This window comes from Lolium perenne, chromosome 3, assembly GCF_019359855.2.
Source record: "Lolium perenne isolate Kyuss_39 chromosome 3, Kyuss_2.0, whole genome shotgun sequence".
Classification (NCBI taxonomy): Eukaryota; Viridiplantae; Streptophyta; class Magnoliopsida; order Poales; family Poaceae; genus Lolium; species Lolium perenne.
The window spans coordinates 255,851,699-255,863,538 of NC_067246.2; the positions used below are offsets into that span (position 1 = coordinate 255,851,699).

General features: G+C 46.5%; 1 protein-coding gene and 1 long non-coding RNA gene across 5 annotated transcripts; one reads left to right on the forward strand and one right to left on the reverse strand.

Moving 5' to 3' along the window:
- Nucleotides 1–2,088: 2,088 nt before the first annotated feature.
- Nucleotides 2,089–4,842, forward strand: LOC127344797 (trans-cinnamate 4-monooxygenase). The gene is made up of 3 exons (XM_051371131.2): nt 2,089–2,982; nt 3,193–3,326; nt 4,062–4,842. The coding sequence occupies exons 1-3, from the start codon at nt 2,198–2,200 to the stop codon at nt 4,658–4,660; spliced, it is 1,518 nt and encodes a 505-aa protein (XP_051227091.1). The 5' UTR covers nt 2,089–2,197; the 3' UTR covers nt 4,661–4,842.
- Nucleotides 4,843–8,861: 4,019 nt separating this feature from the next.
- LOC127344798 (uncharacterized) lies at nt 8,862–10,691 on the reverse strand. Of its 4 annotated transcripts, none has more exons than XR_007878249.1 (3): nt 10,486–10,691; nt 10,249–10,373; nt 8,862–10,037 (listed from the first exon to the last, which is right to left on the reverse strand). It is a non-coding gene; the product is annotated as an uncharacterized lncRNA (long non-coding RNA). The 4 variants fall into 4 exon arrangements; XR_011755952.1 differs by having other exon boundaries at nt 8,862–9,641; nt 9,876–10,037; nt 10,249–10,691; XR_007878250.1 differs by having other exon boundaries at nt 8,862–9,109; nt 9,297–10,037; nt 10,249–10,691.
- Between the last annotated feature and the right edge of the window lie 1,149 nt (nt 10,692–11,840).

Genomic DNA, 11,840 nt, shown 5'->3' on the forward strand with positions numbered 1-11,840 from the left:
TAAATGGGTATACTATGCAAAAAGTCACGTAACCATTTGAACTTGGTTGGGTGGTTAGCCCAATCTAAAGCCTATGTGTCCCCTCCTTTCCCACCAGCTCCTCAAGACCGAACTCATGGGTCATGGGCATCTGATTCCTCTCCAAAGAAGGTTATAATGGTATAATTTTCATGATATATTGTACTGATTAAATTGTTGGTTAATTTTTTTACTTAAGCTACATGCACGCACATGCTAAACTATACATGGAGAGTATTTGTAATTATTGTCTCCTAGGAGATCGCCCTAAGACATATTGCTTGGAACATGACTCAAATCTTAGAGGTAAAACAATATTAAAGTCAAATGATGGTTGTGTATACCTAATTAACTTGTCATTATAGCCAATTCATAATCAACATACATAATAGTATTTAGCTATAAAGATGTATTATTTTATTTATATTTGGCTGACTTCATTCTCACAAAGTTCCTTTGAGTTCATGTTGTAGTCGACTCTTAAACATCTACACCCCACTTCTTTTCTCTCTCTCATCTCACTCAGCAAAATGCGATATTGTAGTTAATTTTTTATAGGATGCTTGCATTACCTTATTATACTTGCTTTTATTGATGTGTTGAACATGTCTAGAGTATCCAACTATAATCAGCTAATGCTCAAACACACTTCTCACTAGTCTGACCACATGGCATAATTAGAGTAGCTCAAAAAATAAAATAAACTATATACCATGAAATTATCTCGAGCTTATTACAATTAGATGCTCAAATCTACGTAGTGGCATATATCACGGAGCAAAACTAGGCTCTAGGGCATATCACCCGCCACAATGTGTGTTCATGTGAATCCTCTCTCTAAGTTGAGATTTCATGGAAGCATCATCGTAATCGCTCCTAAATGAGCCACCGACTAACTCGGCATCTTAGACGACCATTGGCAAAACCCTAATTACCAAGCAACAAATAGACCTTGGGAAGGAAACCACGTCATCATCGACGATGCATCTCAGAAGGTAATGTGCTCACATGCGCCACCAACCCTTGCTCCGACATATTGGAAACAAGGTTCTCACATGGAATCTTTGTAAACCTCCACCCAAGTCCACGTGCCACCTATCTCACGCTAGTGGTAGCCTCGAAAATTAGGGGCTTAAAACAAAGGTCAGGACGTCCCCAACAAAGAAGCACCACTGAACATGGTGAAAACGTCGCAACTTGGCATTCTTGACTAGCGGGTCGCACCAAAACAACCTTCAAAATGCTGCACCTAGTGAAGATCGACGGCGAACCGCCTAGCGTTGCATTGAGCCACCACAAAGCAGTAGCTCCAACACCAGTGCCCCTACCCTACCAACTCAAGCTGAAATAGGTTGTTCGCCTTTCCCAGCAACTTAACCTTTTCGAGTGAATTGTTTATGTCCATTCAATTCAATATGATAACATCTATATATAGAAGGCCTTGACTTCAATACCTGCACAACCCGTTAAGCTTTCGAGTGAAGTGGTTATGGTGCATGCTATTCGGTAAGACGCATGCTTGACCCGCTTGAGTGAGACACCATCATCATCAAGTACGTCGTTGTGTCGACAAAGATAGATCGTTGCTGATAGAACCGCAACGCCGCCAGCACTAACAAAATGTGAAAGCTAATCCACCACTCTTGGAAGACGAGAGTCTCGTCTTCCTCTCTTGGAAAACGAGAATCTCGTCTTCCTCTCTTGGAAGATGAGACTCCACACCGACACGTCACACACTAGAGGCGATAACGACATGGTGGTGGAGCCGATCGGCCTCGTCTAGGGTTTCTCCGAGGATTTGCGGTAGGTATTTTTCGTTGTCATCCCACTTTCTTATGGACATATGCTCCATCCATGAATGGCACGTGTAATCTTGGTCGTGCCAAAACAAAGGGAAGTCGAGACAAAATTACACGTGACAGTGATCACGACCAAGAGAGAAGAGACTCTTTCCAAGGCCTGCTCACCAAACACACTCCGTCTCCTTCCCTACCTACCACACCGCCGTCAACTCTCACGGCGGCCATGAGGTCCATTTTGCGACGCCCGTTCTTATTTAAGCGCACAGCCGCACGGGGATCTCTCCAGGACAAATTAACCAACCAACAACCGTTACTGAGCGCGCGAAAACGCACGAGAGAGAGTGAAGCGGCGCGTGTACTCCTCACTGGCCGTCGCCATGGATTTCGTCTTCGTGGAGAAGCTCCTCGTCGGCCTCCTGGCGTCCGTGGTGGTGGCGATCGTCGTGTCCAAGATCCGCGGCCGCAAACTGAGGCTGCCGCCTGGCCCCATCCCCGTGCCCATCTTCGGCAACTGGCTGCAGGTCGGGGACGACCTGAACCACCGCAACCTGGCGGCGATGGCCCGCAAGTTCGGCGAGGTCTTCCTCCTCCGCATGGGCATCCGCAACCTGGTGGTGGTGTCCAGCCCGGAGCTGGCCAAGGAGGTGCTCCACACGCAGGGCGTGGAGTTCGGGTCCCGCACACGCAACGTGGTGTTCGACATATTCACGGGCAAGGGGCAGGACATGGTGTTCACCGTGTACGGCGACCACTGGCGCAAGATGCGGCGGATCATGACGGTGCCCTTCTTCACGAACAAGGTGGTGCAGCAGTACCGGGCCGGGTGGGAGGCGGAGGCGGCCTTCGTGGTGGACAACGTGCGCGCCGACCCCAGGGCCGCCACCGACGGCGTGGTGCTCCGCCGCCACTTGCAGCTGATGATGTACAACAACATGTACCGCATCATGTTCGACCGGCGGTTCGAGAGCATGGACGACCCGCTCTTCCTCCGCCTCAGGGCGCTCAACGGCGAGCGCAGCCGCCTCGCGCAGAGCTTCGAGTACAACTACGGCGACTTCATCCCCGTCCTCCGCCCCTTCCTCCGCGGCTACCTCAGGCTGTGCGAGCAGGTCAAGGAGACCCGCCTCAAGCTCTTCAAGGATTACTTCCTGGACGAGAGGAAGTAAGTTCTTGATCTCAATTTCGCTCTTTCCGTCTTCGATCTTCCATTGATTAGTTAGGCGCGCGGCCATTGCCCGAAAGTGACAGGCGAACCAGATTTAGCAGGACTCTTCTAGCACGCTTCATGCTGGATTCCTTGCTCATCTTTAATCGAAATCAATCATGGGGATGGCATGCATGATGTGCTCACATGGTGTGTGTGTGTGTGCAGGAAGCTGGCGAGCACAAAGTCCATGGACACCAACGGCCTCAAGTGCGCCATTGATCACATCCTGGAGGCGCAGGAGAAGGGAGAGATCAACGAGGACAACGTCCTCTACATCATCGAGAACATCAACGTCGCCGGTATGCTCAACTTCTCTTCTGCATCTCTCTTTATGTATTTGTGGCAAAGATTGCATCCGGCTGCTGTCGGCATTTTCGTTTGCCACGTATTGACACCCTGCCACCGAGTCACATCTGGCCTTGGAGTATAGTGCAAGCCTGGAAGCTTGTTGAAGTGTCGAGTTTGTGGCTGCAGTAGTACGGCTAGGAGCGCTTGTCGGTTGTCACTGCACAGTAGTGTAAATCAATGGCGCACCTACCATAAATTAGGTGTTACCACGGTTTAGCTCAACTAGGAAGAGTTCAGGGTAGAATTGCGGTCCTTCCAGTGTCTTAATACCAACCTGAAGAGCACTACTGAAACTTACACCAACCTGAAGAGCACTAGTGCCAACCTAGGCTACCACGAGGTGCACGAGGGCGTGTCTCTTGCGACGGATGGGCCCAAAATCTATGAGCACCACACCACTTGACATCAAAATTTGCGTAAAGATGGGGATCTACTGCATGGGATCGACCAAAATAAAAGGTGTCCGATCAATTTGTCCACTTGAGGACAATTCTGTTCCCGATCGATGGAGACCCAAATTGATGCTACTAGCAGGGCCACTCACTGCAAGTCGGTAATGCATCACCATTCCTGTCCTGTGGTCTCACTGCGTGTCAGTAGAATAGATTGTCGGTGGCAATGCTTTGTTGAAAAATTAACTGTTGAATTGCTGATAAGTGATGGCATTCCATGTTTCTAAATTGCAGCGATCGAGACGACGCTGTGGTCGATCGAGTGGGGGATCGCGGAGCTGGTGAACCACCCGGAGATCCAGCAGAAGCTGCGCGACGAGATGGACGCGGTGCTGGGCGCCGGCCACCAGATCACGGAGCCCGACACGCACAAGCTCCCCTACCTGCAAGCCGTGATCAAGGAGACGCTGCGGCTGCGCATGGCCATCCCGCTGCTGGTGCCGCACATGAACCTCCACGACGCCAAGCTCGCCGGCTACAACATCCCCGCCGAGAGCAAGATCCTCGTCAACGCCTGGTTCCTCGCCAACAACCCGGAGCAGTGGAAGCGGCCCGACGAGTTCCGCCCCGAGCGCTTCCTGGAGGAGGAGAAGCACGTCGAGGCCAGCGGCAACGACTTCAGGTTCCTGCCCTTCGGCGTCGGCCGCCGGAGCTGCCCGGGGATCATCCTCGCGCTGCCCATCCTCGGCATCACCATCGGCCGCCTCGTGCAGAACTTCGAGCTCACCACGCCGCCCGGGGTCGACAAGCTCGACACCACCGAGAAGGGCGGGCAGTTCAGTCTCCACATCTTGAAGCACTCCACCGTCGTCGCCAAGCCAAGAGTGTTCTGAGCTCTGAGCTGCGTGCAGTTTCTGGTTTGATGTTGTACTGTCCTGCGTGCATGTTTGCGCCTCCTAAAACCTATGTATGTCTACGAACAGAGTAGATACAAGTTTCGTTAATGTTATCTGCAAGAAACAGAGGATATGAATCAAACGGGGATGGAAGTAACGCCAATCCTGAGTTAAACTAATTTCTGAAAGTGAACTGATGATTAATTTTCTTCGAAGATTTAGGTATGTAGGGTATGGTTTTTTTTATGGAAAACGCTACCTTTCCCCCGGGGATCGCGCGATTATTTCCTCCGCCTCATACGGGTGACGCGTGTCCAGGCAGTTACAGTGGCGGGTCCACCTTATCTCTTTCCTGAACCATCTTCTCCACACACGGTTTTCTTCTTTCTCTCGTTTCTCGTATGTTCTGGTGCGTCTCGCACCACCGCGGCCACACGCCGCCGTTGTCCCTCGCCCTGCCTCCACCTTGACCCCTTGCGAACGCGCCTCCTCTCCACCGGCCTCCACATCTGCGAGCGCGCCGCCTCGTCGCCGGCCTCCACCTCTGCGAGCGCGTCGTCCCCAAATCCCCTCTTCGCGCCGCCGGCCGTTGCTGCGAGTCGCGCCGCCGGCCGTTGCTGCGAGTCGCGCCGCCGGCCGTTGCTACATGCCGCGCCACCGTTGCGAGTCGCCGCTCCGGGAACATCTCGCGAAGATGTTGCTGCCATCGGCGGCCGGCCTTGCTGCTACCGGGGGAGGCGGTTGCTACCGGCGGCTGCCGCCCTTGCTGCAAAGTGGTTGCTGAAGTTGCTACCAGCGGTGAAGGCGGTTGCTACCAATGACAGCCGGCATTGCTACAAAGGGAGCCTGGGCTTGCTACAAGGGGTTGGCGGCATTGCTACCAGCGGCGGAGGTAGTTGCTGCCGGCGAGCGGAGGCGGTTGCTGCCGGCGGTGGCCAGCGTTGCTACAAAAGGCTACTGGCCTTGCTACGAAGGGCGGGCGCTTGCTGCAACGGGGGCTGGGGCGTTGCTACCAGCCGCCGAGGTAGTCGCGCCGGCGAGCGGACCCAGTTGCTGCCAGCGACGACCATCGTCGCTACAAAAGGCTACTGGCCTTGCTATGAAGGGCGGGCGGGCTTGCTGCGATGGGGCTGGCGGCGTTGCTGCCAAAGGTTCGCCGTGGTTGCTGCGAGAGGCGACGGAGATGCTACGACGCCGGTGCTGCCGACGACGGCAACGATGGTACGAGCGGCAGAAGGACGTGCTACTAGCCCTTGCTGGAGATGCTGTGAGCGGTGGCAGCGACGGTTCTACGAGCGGCGGCGGTGGCGGCGGCGGCGGCGATACTGCAAGCGGCGGCGGCGACGGTACTGCAAGCGGCGGCAGTCTCGTCGGACTTCCGTCCTTTTTTCCTTAGTTGTAGCATCGGGGCTCGTTGTGGAGACGACGACCTATTCTTTTTTTCCCTGCGAAGCTTGTTGATGGTGGGGTCCACCCACGTGGTGGAGCTGGAGGAAGTTTCTCCTGTGCATGTTCTATATCGGATGGACGCAGTTGCTAAGTTGATTTAATCGGACGGCTTGTGACCCGGGGGATCCCGGGATTTGATCCTCCGGGGGACGCCCAGCACGCCCCTTTTTTTATTGTGTCCACTCTTTCTTCACGTATTTTATTATATAAAAATAAAATATTTTTATAAAATAAAAAAACCTCTACTTTAGTTTTGAGTTTTGTGCAATTTGTGCAAGTTATTAGCAAGATTTTGGGCTCTCAAGATTTTGAACCTTAAAGGACATATCGCACGATTATCTTACCGACAGAATTATGTCTGCAGAAAACTTACCTGCCGTGGTACATCTAGTGGAAGAGATGCAGTTAGCTTCTTCACATTTATTTCCCTTGCAAATTGCTTCCGATTCAAGCAAAGGTATTTGCGGGCACTGTTTTAAACAGCCACCATGGAGCTTGGGCTCCATTTGTGGTTTCTATGTAGTAGTATTGTTGTATAAAGTCGCTGTACACTAGGTGCATCCAAAAGCACAAGTTTTACATTATAATCCAATATTTATACAAATCGCATTTCTTCTCATATGACCTAACAACACAAGAGAAATCAGGGAAAAACCTGACAATTATTATATACATAAATAAGTCTGGATCACATAAATAACAACAACAACCATCCTCTTAAATCAAAGCTTAGAACCATCTGGTCATGCCGTTGTTTTCCCAAGAATGTGTATTTTGGCAATTCATTTATATTCCTGTAAAGTTAGTTCTAAAGTAAAAAAAGGACATCAGAGGACTATAACACTAGGTACTCCAGGAGAATGGCATGGAAACTGAATTTTAAAGACTAGTGCTGGTGGTTCGAGACTTTGCGGTGGTGGCGAACTTGCTTGATGTTTTGGGCTTTTATAGCAGCGAAATGCGAGTGGGGGCGTCAGTACAAGAGAAGTTCAATGCCCTATTGTTTTGAGAGGGGATACTTTCCTAAGGGTGAAAACCTAAGATCTTTGATCAAACGACGACGCTTGTGCACCGTTTCCTTCTTGGAGATGTTGCATTTGAAAATTTTGAACTTCAGATGTTGTCATGGCTGTGTTTGTGTTGCTGCTGAAGGACTGAAACACTATAGCCAAAATTTTCCCTTTGTAGCTTCTTATTTTTTGAGCTATGTGCATCCATAGTACCATGAGGGTATGACGTTGTTGTAGAAGATATATATAATTAGTATCTTCGTGATATTAATATATTCCCTTTATCGAAAAATAGAACCATTTGCCCCTTTTACGAAAATCCTCTCAGACATATGCCTACTTAGGGTAATAATATAATATGATAATTAATGGCTGCACGAGGTGTATCACCCGTGGCAATACATACATTTAAATGTTTATGTGGATATATGATGCATATGCTCAAGCATGGAGTTTTGCTTCCCGATAGCATACGCTCTTAGATGAACAGTAAATTCAAACAAATAGAAAATAAACTAAAATACCTAGAATTTTGTTTTTTTTTGTTGTTACCATGGTTTGTGTTTGTGGAAATTTTCGTGCAGAAATCTACATGTATGTTTTTCCAGGGGAAAAGACAAAGTTCAGAGATCTACATAAGCAAAATAATTGGCACTTAACTAATCTTTTTAGCACACGTCGCAATTCTTGTCTTCTCATTTACAAACAACCAACTAACACGAATATGTACATGTCCAATTTTTCTTGCATATACTTTCATAAATTATTTTCCACAAGAAGTAGCATATGTTTTTATAGGACGAATTGCATTTTGGGCATATGCTCCTTCTTTTGCTCCCGATCCTACTGGATACATAAGTAAGAGACCGGTACACCATATCTCTATCATATGATTTCGAATTCTACAAAACAGACAAGATATATAAAAACGGATTTGCTAGAAATTACACATCTATTTCTTATTACGTCGCAGTCAACTCATTGGTCATTAGATTTACTTCGTGATTCGTGCTGATATGACATAACTAAGAAGAAAATATCGACACCTTCAAATTTGTTTCAAGATTCGTGATAGCCTATGAATCACGCATAAGTTGCAAAATAGTTGTATCCGAGACTTGATGAATTCAGTTAAATCTAAGTCATTTGATACCTAAACATGCCATGTAACGAATCCTACATAATGTTGGCAACACGGTTGAAAGGTATTATTCCAGAGATCATTTCCCTAATGCAGGACGGCTCATTACGGATAATGTCCTAGTTGCCTATGAATACATTCATTCTATTAAAAATAAAAGATCATGTGCTAATGGATATTGTGCAGTAAAATTGGACATGCACAAAGCTTATGATCGAGTGGAATGGGTTTTTCTGGAGAGTATGATGCGCAAGCTTGGCTTCGGTGAAAGATGGATTTCTTTGATGATGGCTTGTGCCAGATCAGTTTGATACAAAGTGAAATTTAATTATGAAGAAACAAACATGTTTAGCCCAACAAGGGGTCTCCCGCAGGGGATCCACTCTCACCTTACTAGATGATGCCCCGCGCTTTGCTGCGGGATTTTGTAGGAAGAAAGTATGTATATGTTAGAAACATAAAGCAGAAATAAGTTGAACATAGTTGCGAACCGTGTCTTCTCTATGCAAAGGAAAAATAATTTCATTAGGATAGATGATGTACGACTTGGTGGAAGGATACAATAAGGATTACATGTGTACATAACACAACAAATATATAGTCAAAATGCATAAAACCATATCTGAATCTGGCATAACAATTTCTAGTTAAGTTTCCAATGAGAATAACTCACGAATAATACTATTGGAAATGACTGACCAATGTTTTACAATCTGCACAAAAATGACGTGAGGAAATATAATGTTCGACATAATAAGGCATGACAAATCAAGAGAAAGCTCTAAATCTAAGCACATTGTTCAACAGTGATTCAAGGATTGAACATGCCATTTCACCTTTCTTTCCCTGTTAATTGATTAAACTTTCAGAGACAATGACGTGTAAAAGGCTATGGCAATTAAGGGAGATAAGTAACAAAAATACAAATTCTGCAAAGACAAACATAAATAAAAGGTGTAGATCTACAGCAATTCTAGAGCAATCAAAGAAGGAACAGTTTGTAACAATAATTAAAAGAAAACATATTGCTTACATCTATAGATTAGGTCTTTTGAATATGAGAGCACAACCACGGATGTTTTGCACGTAGCAAATAAGAAAAAAGTCAAATGTATCTGACTGCCATCATATCCTGAAGACAAAGGTCAGCAGAAGTGTTAGCTTTGCTTATTCCAAATCTGTACTACTTAGATTTATAGGTAATGTTCAGTTTTTCGTTCAGAATAACGTTACTGGTCAGATGTGCTTAGTCCATGCAACGACCAAGTAGCATCTTGAGCAGCTTGGCAGCGGATCGAGTTACATGTGCGGGCGTGGGATGCCACGTCCGTGACAGACTCAATCACGTTTTGTTATCTCATCGTTTTTTGCTGCAATCCTTCCAAATAAGAAGAGAAAAGCTAGAATAGTAAGCTGCTAAATTTTACACAGGCAAAATTCCTCTCGTCTATCTACCTATGTGAGAATAACTGAGATCTCGTCGAGTTAATTCAGGTATGAAACTACAAAAAGTGACTGATCAATCCTCCTTGTTAGCATTCAGAATAAGACAATAAATCTTGTAGTATTGCAAGATATTTTCTCCAGATTTTCTGTAGAAAACATAGTTTACCTTAGCATTGCCTTCCTCAAGGGGCTTCAGTAAACTGATTGATGAAATCCAATGTGTCCGCAAACGCAATCAGCTAGAGAAAAGCGGATTACTCGATATAAATTCTGCAACCTTGAATGAAATTCCAACCAAATCGCAAGGATTTTTTGAGCGTAGAGCAACCTAACAATTTGAGAAGATAATTGTGAGGATAAATAATAAAGCTAGCAGGAGAATCTGGAGCGGACAACACCCAAACTGGAGACCGCACTCGGGATGTTCATGTCAACACGAACGGGGAGCATCTTAAAGATCCACATACCTACTTTTAATTATTGTTACAAACTGCTGATGCTTACATCTATAGATGTGAAGGAGAATAGAGTATGCGTACCAATGGAGGAAGGCACTGTGCGGACTCGATGAATCCGAAATAAATCCCAATAAATCCGGAAGAAAACCCAAGAAATCCGGAGGGCCTGAGGTAGGAGGAGACGAAATCCGGAGCCAGAGATCAACCTGGCATATTGGAAAGGTATACTTCAGGGATTCGAGAAATCCGGAGGGCCTGACGGAGGAGCAGATGAAAACCAGAGTCGAAGAGGCTGCTGGGTGCGGTGGCGAATGGTACCATGTCGTGCTTTTGAAGCTGGAGAAAAGGGGGCCGCGGATGAACTCCATTCACCAGTTCCTACTCTAGCTTTAATGGCTCGAAATTATTAGGTTTAATGCTTGGAATTATGTCCGCACTATCGTGGGAAGGAGGAGGGACTCTGCCGTTGGTGGAGGAAGACGAAGGTGTTGTTTCTGTTTTTTTAAGGGCGAACATCGACGACCAGCCGGCCAACTTAATCTGGCCCATGTCAGTTTAACCCTTCTGTTATAGCCCACGTCGGCCACCTCAGTTCTAAGGAAAACTACGTGACGGAGACAGAAACTGAGATGACGTGGCTTCACCACAATCCAGCAAAATCAGGTAGGGGGGTTTGCTATTTAGAGATAAAAGATTTGTTCCTCTTATGTGCGGAGGGTTTATCCAGCCTATTGTTGTACTAAGTCTAGTGTTTATTTCTCTCCAAATACTAATGCCCTTTTGAGGGCAGAAATCTGTGATGCCTTGCACATTGACACAGAAGCCCTTTCGTACAAATGCCTTAGGCTCCATGTGTTAGTTGGCGCGGATAGGAGTGATTGCTTTCTACACTTTGTTGAGAGAATTATTCAATGGATTGATGGATGGAAAGAGAAAAAAATATCCATAGGAGGAAAAGAAATTCTGTTAAAAGCGGTGGCGCAAGCTATCCTAGTTTATGCTATGTCAGTTTTTCAAATTTTGAAGGGAGTTTGTAAGAGTATGATGGATGGCATATCAAGCTTCTGGTGGGGTGATGATGACAATAGTAAAAATATGTATTGGTATACATGGTGGAAGCTCTGTTATCCCAAGAATGAAGGAGACATGTGATTTAGGGATTTCCACTCGTTTAATCTGGCAATGCTGGCCAAGCAAGCTTGGCGTTTGATCACTGAATCTGATTCCCTTTGTGCTCGTGTTCTACAGGCTAAATATTTTTCTCATGGTGATATTCTGAAAGCTGGTCCGAAGGCAGGATCCTCTTTTACGTGGCAAAGTATTGTAGCAGGCCTAACTACTTTCAAAAGAGGATACATATGGAGAGTTGGTAATGGTAACAACATTAATATTTGGCATGATCCCTGGATTCCTAGTAGTCCGACTAGAAGGGTTATTTCACCAAGAGGAGCGACAGTTTATACAAGGGTTAGCGAACTCATTGATCCGATCACGAGTGGATGGGATGTTGCCCTTTTACGTGAGCTTTTCTTGTCAATAGAGGTTGAGTGGATCCTTCAAATACCTCTAAACAACCAAGGTTTTGAGGATTTTATAGCTTGGGGTCTAACAAAACACGGATGCTACACTGTCAGATCAGCTTATTATGTACAATGGAAATATCAATTTGGTCC

Excerpts from the sequence above, each read along its gene's own strand:
- LOC127344797 (XM_051371131.2), top strand. The coding sequence starts at position 2,198 with ATGGATTTCGTCTTCGTGGAGAAGCTCCTCGTCGGCCTCCTGGCGTCC. Across the intron at positions 2,983-3,192 it reads TACTTCCTGGACGAGAGGAA|GAAGCTGGCGAGCACAAAGT; the intron begins GTAAGTTCTTGA and ends GTGTGTGTGCAG. Across the intron at positions 3,327-4,061 it reads CGAGAACATCAACGTCGCCG|CGATCGAGACGACGCTGTGG; the intron begins GTATGCTCAACT and ends TCTAAATTGCAG.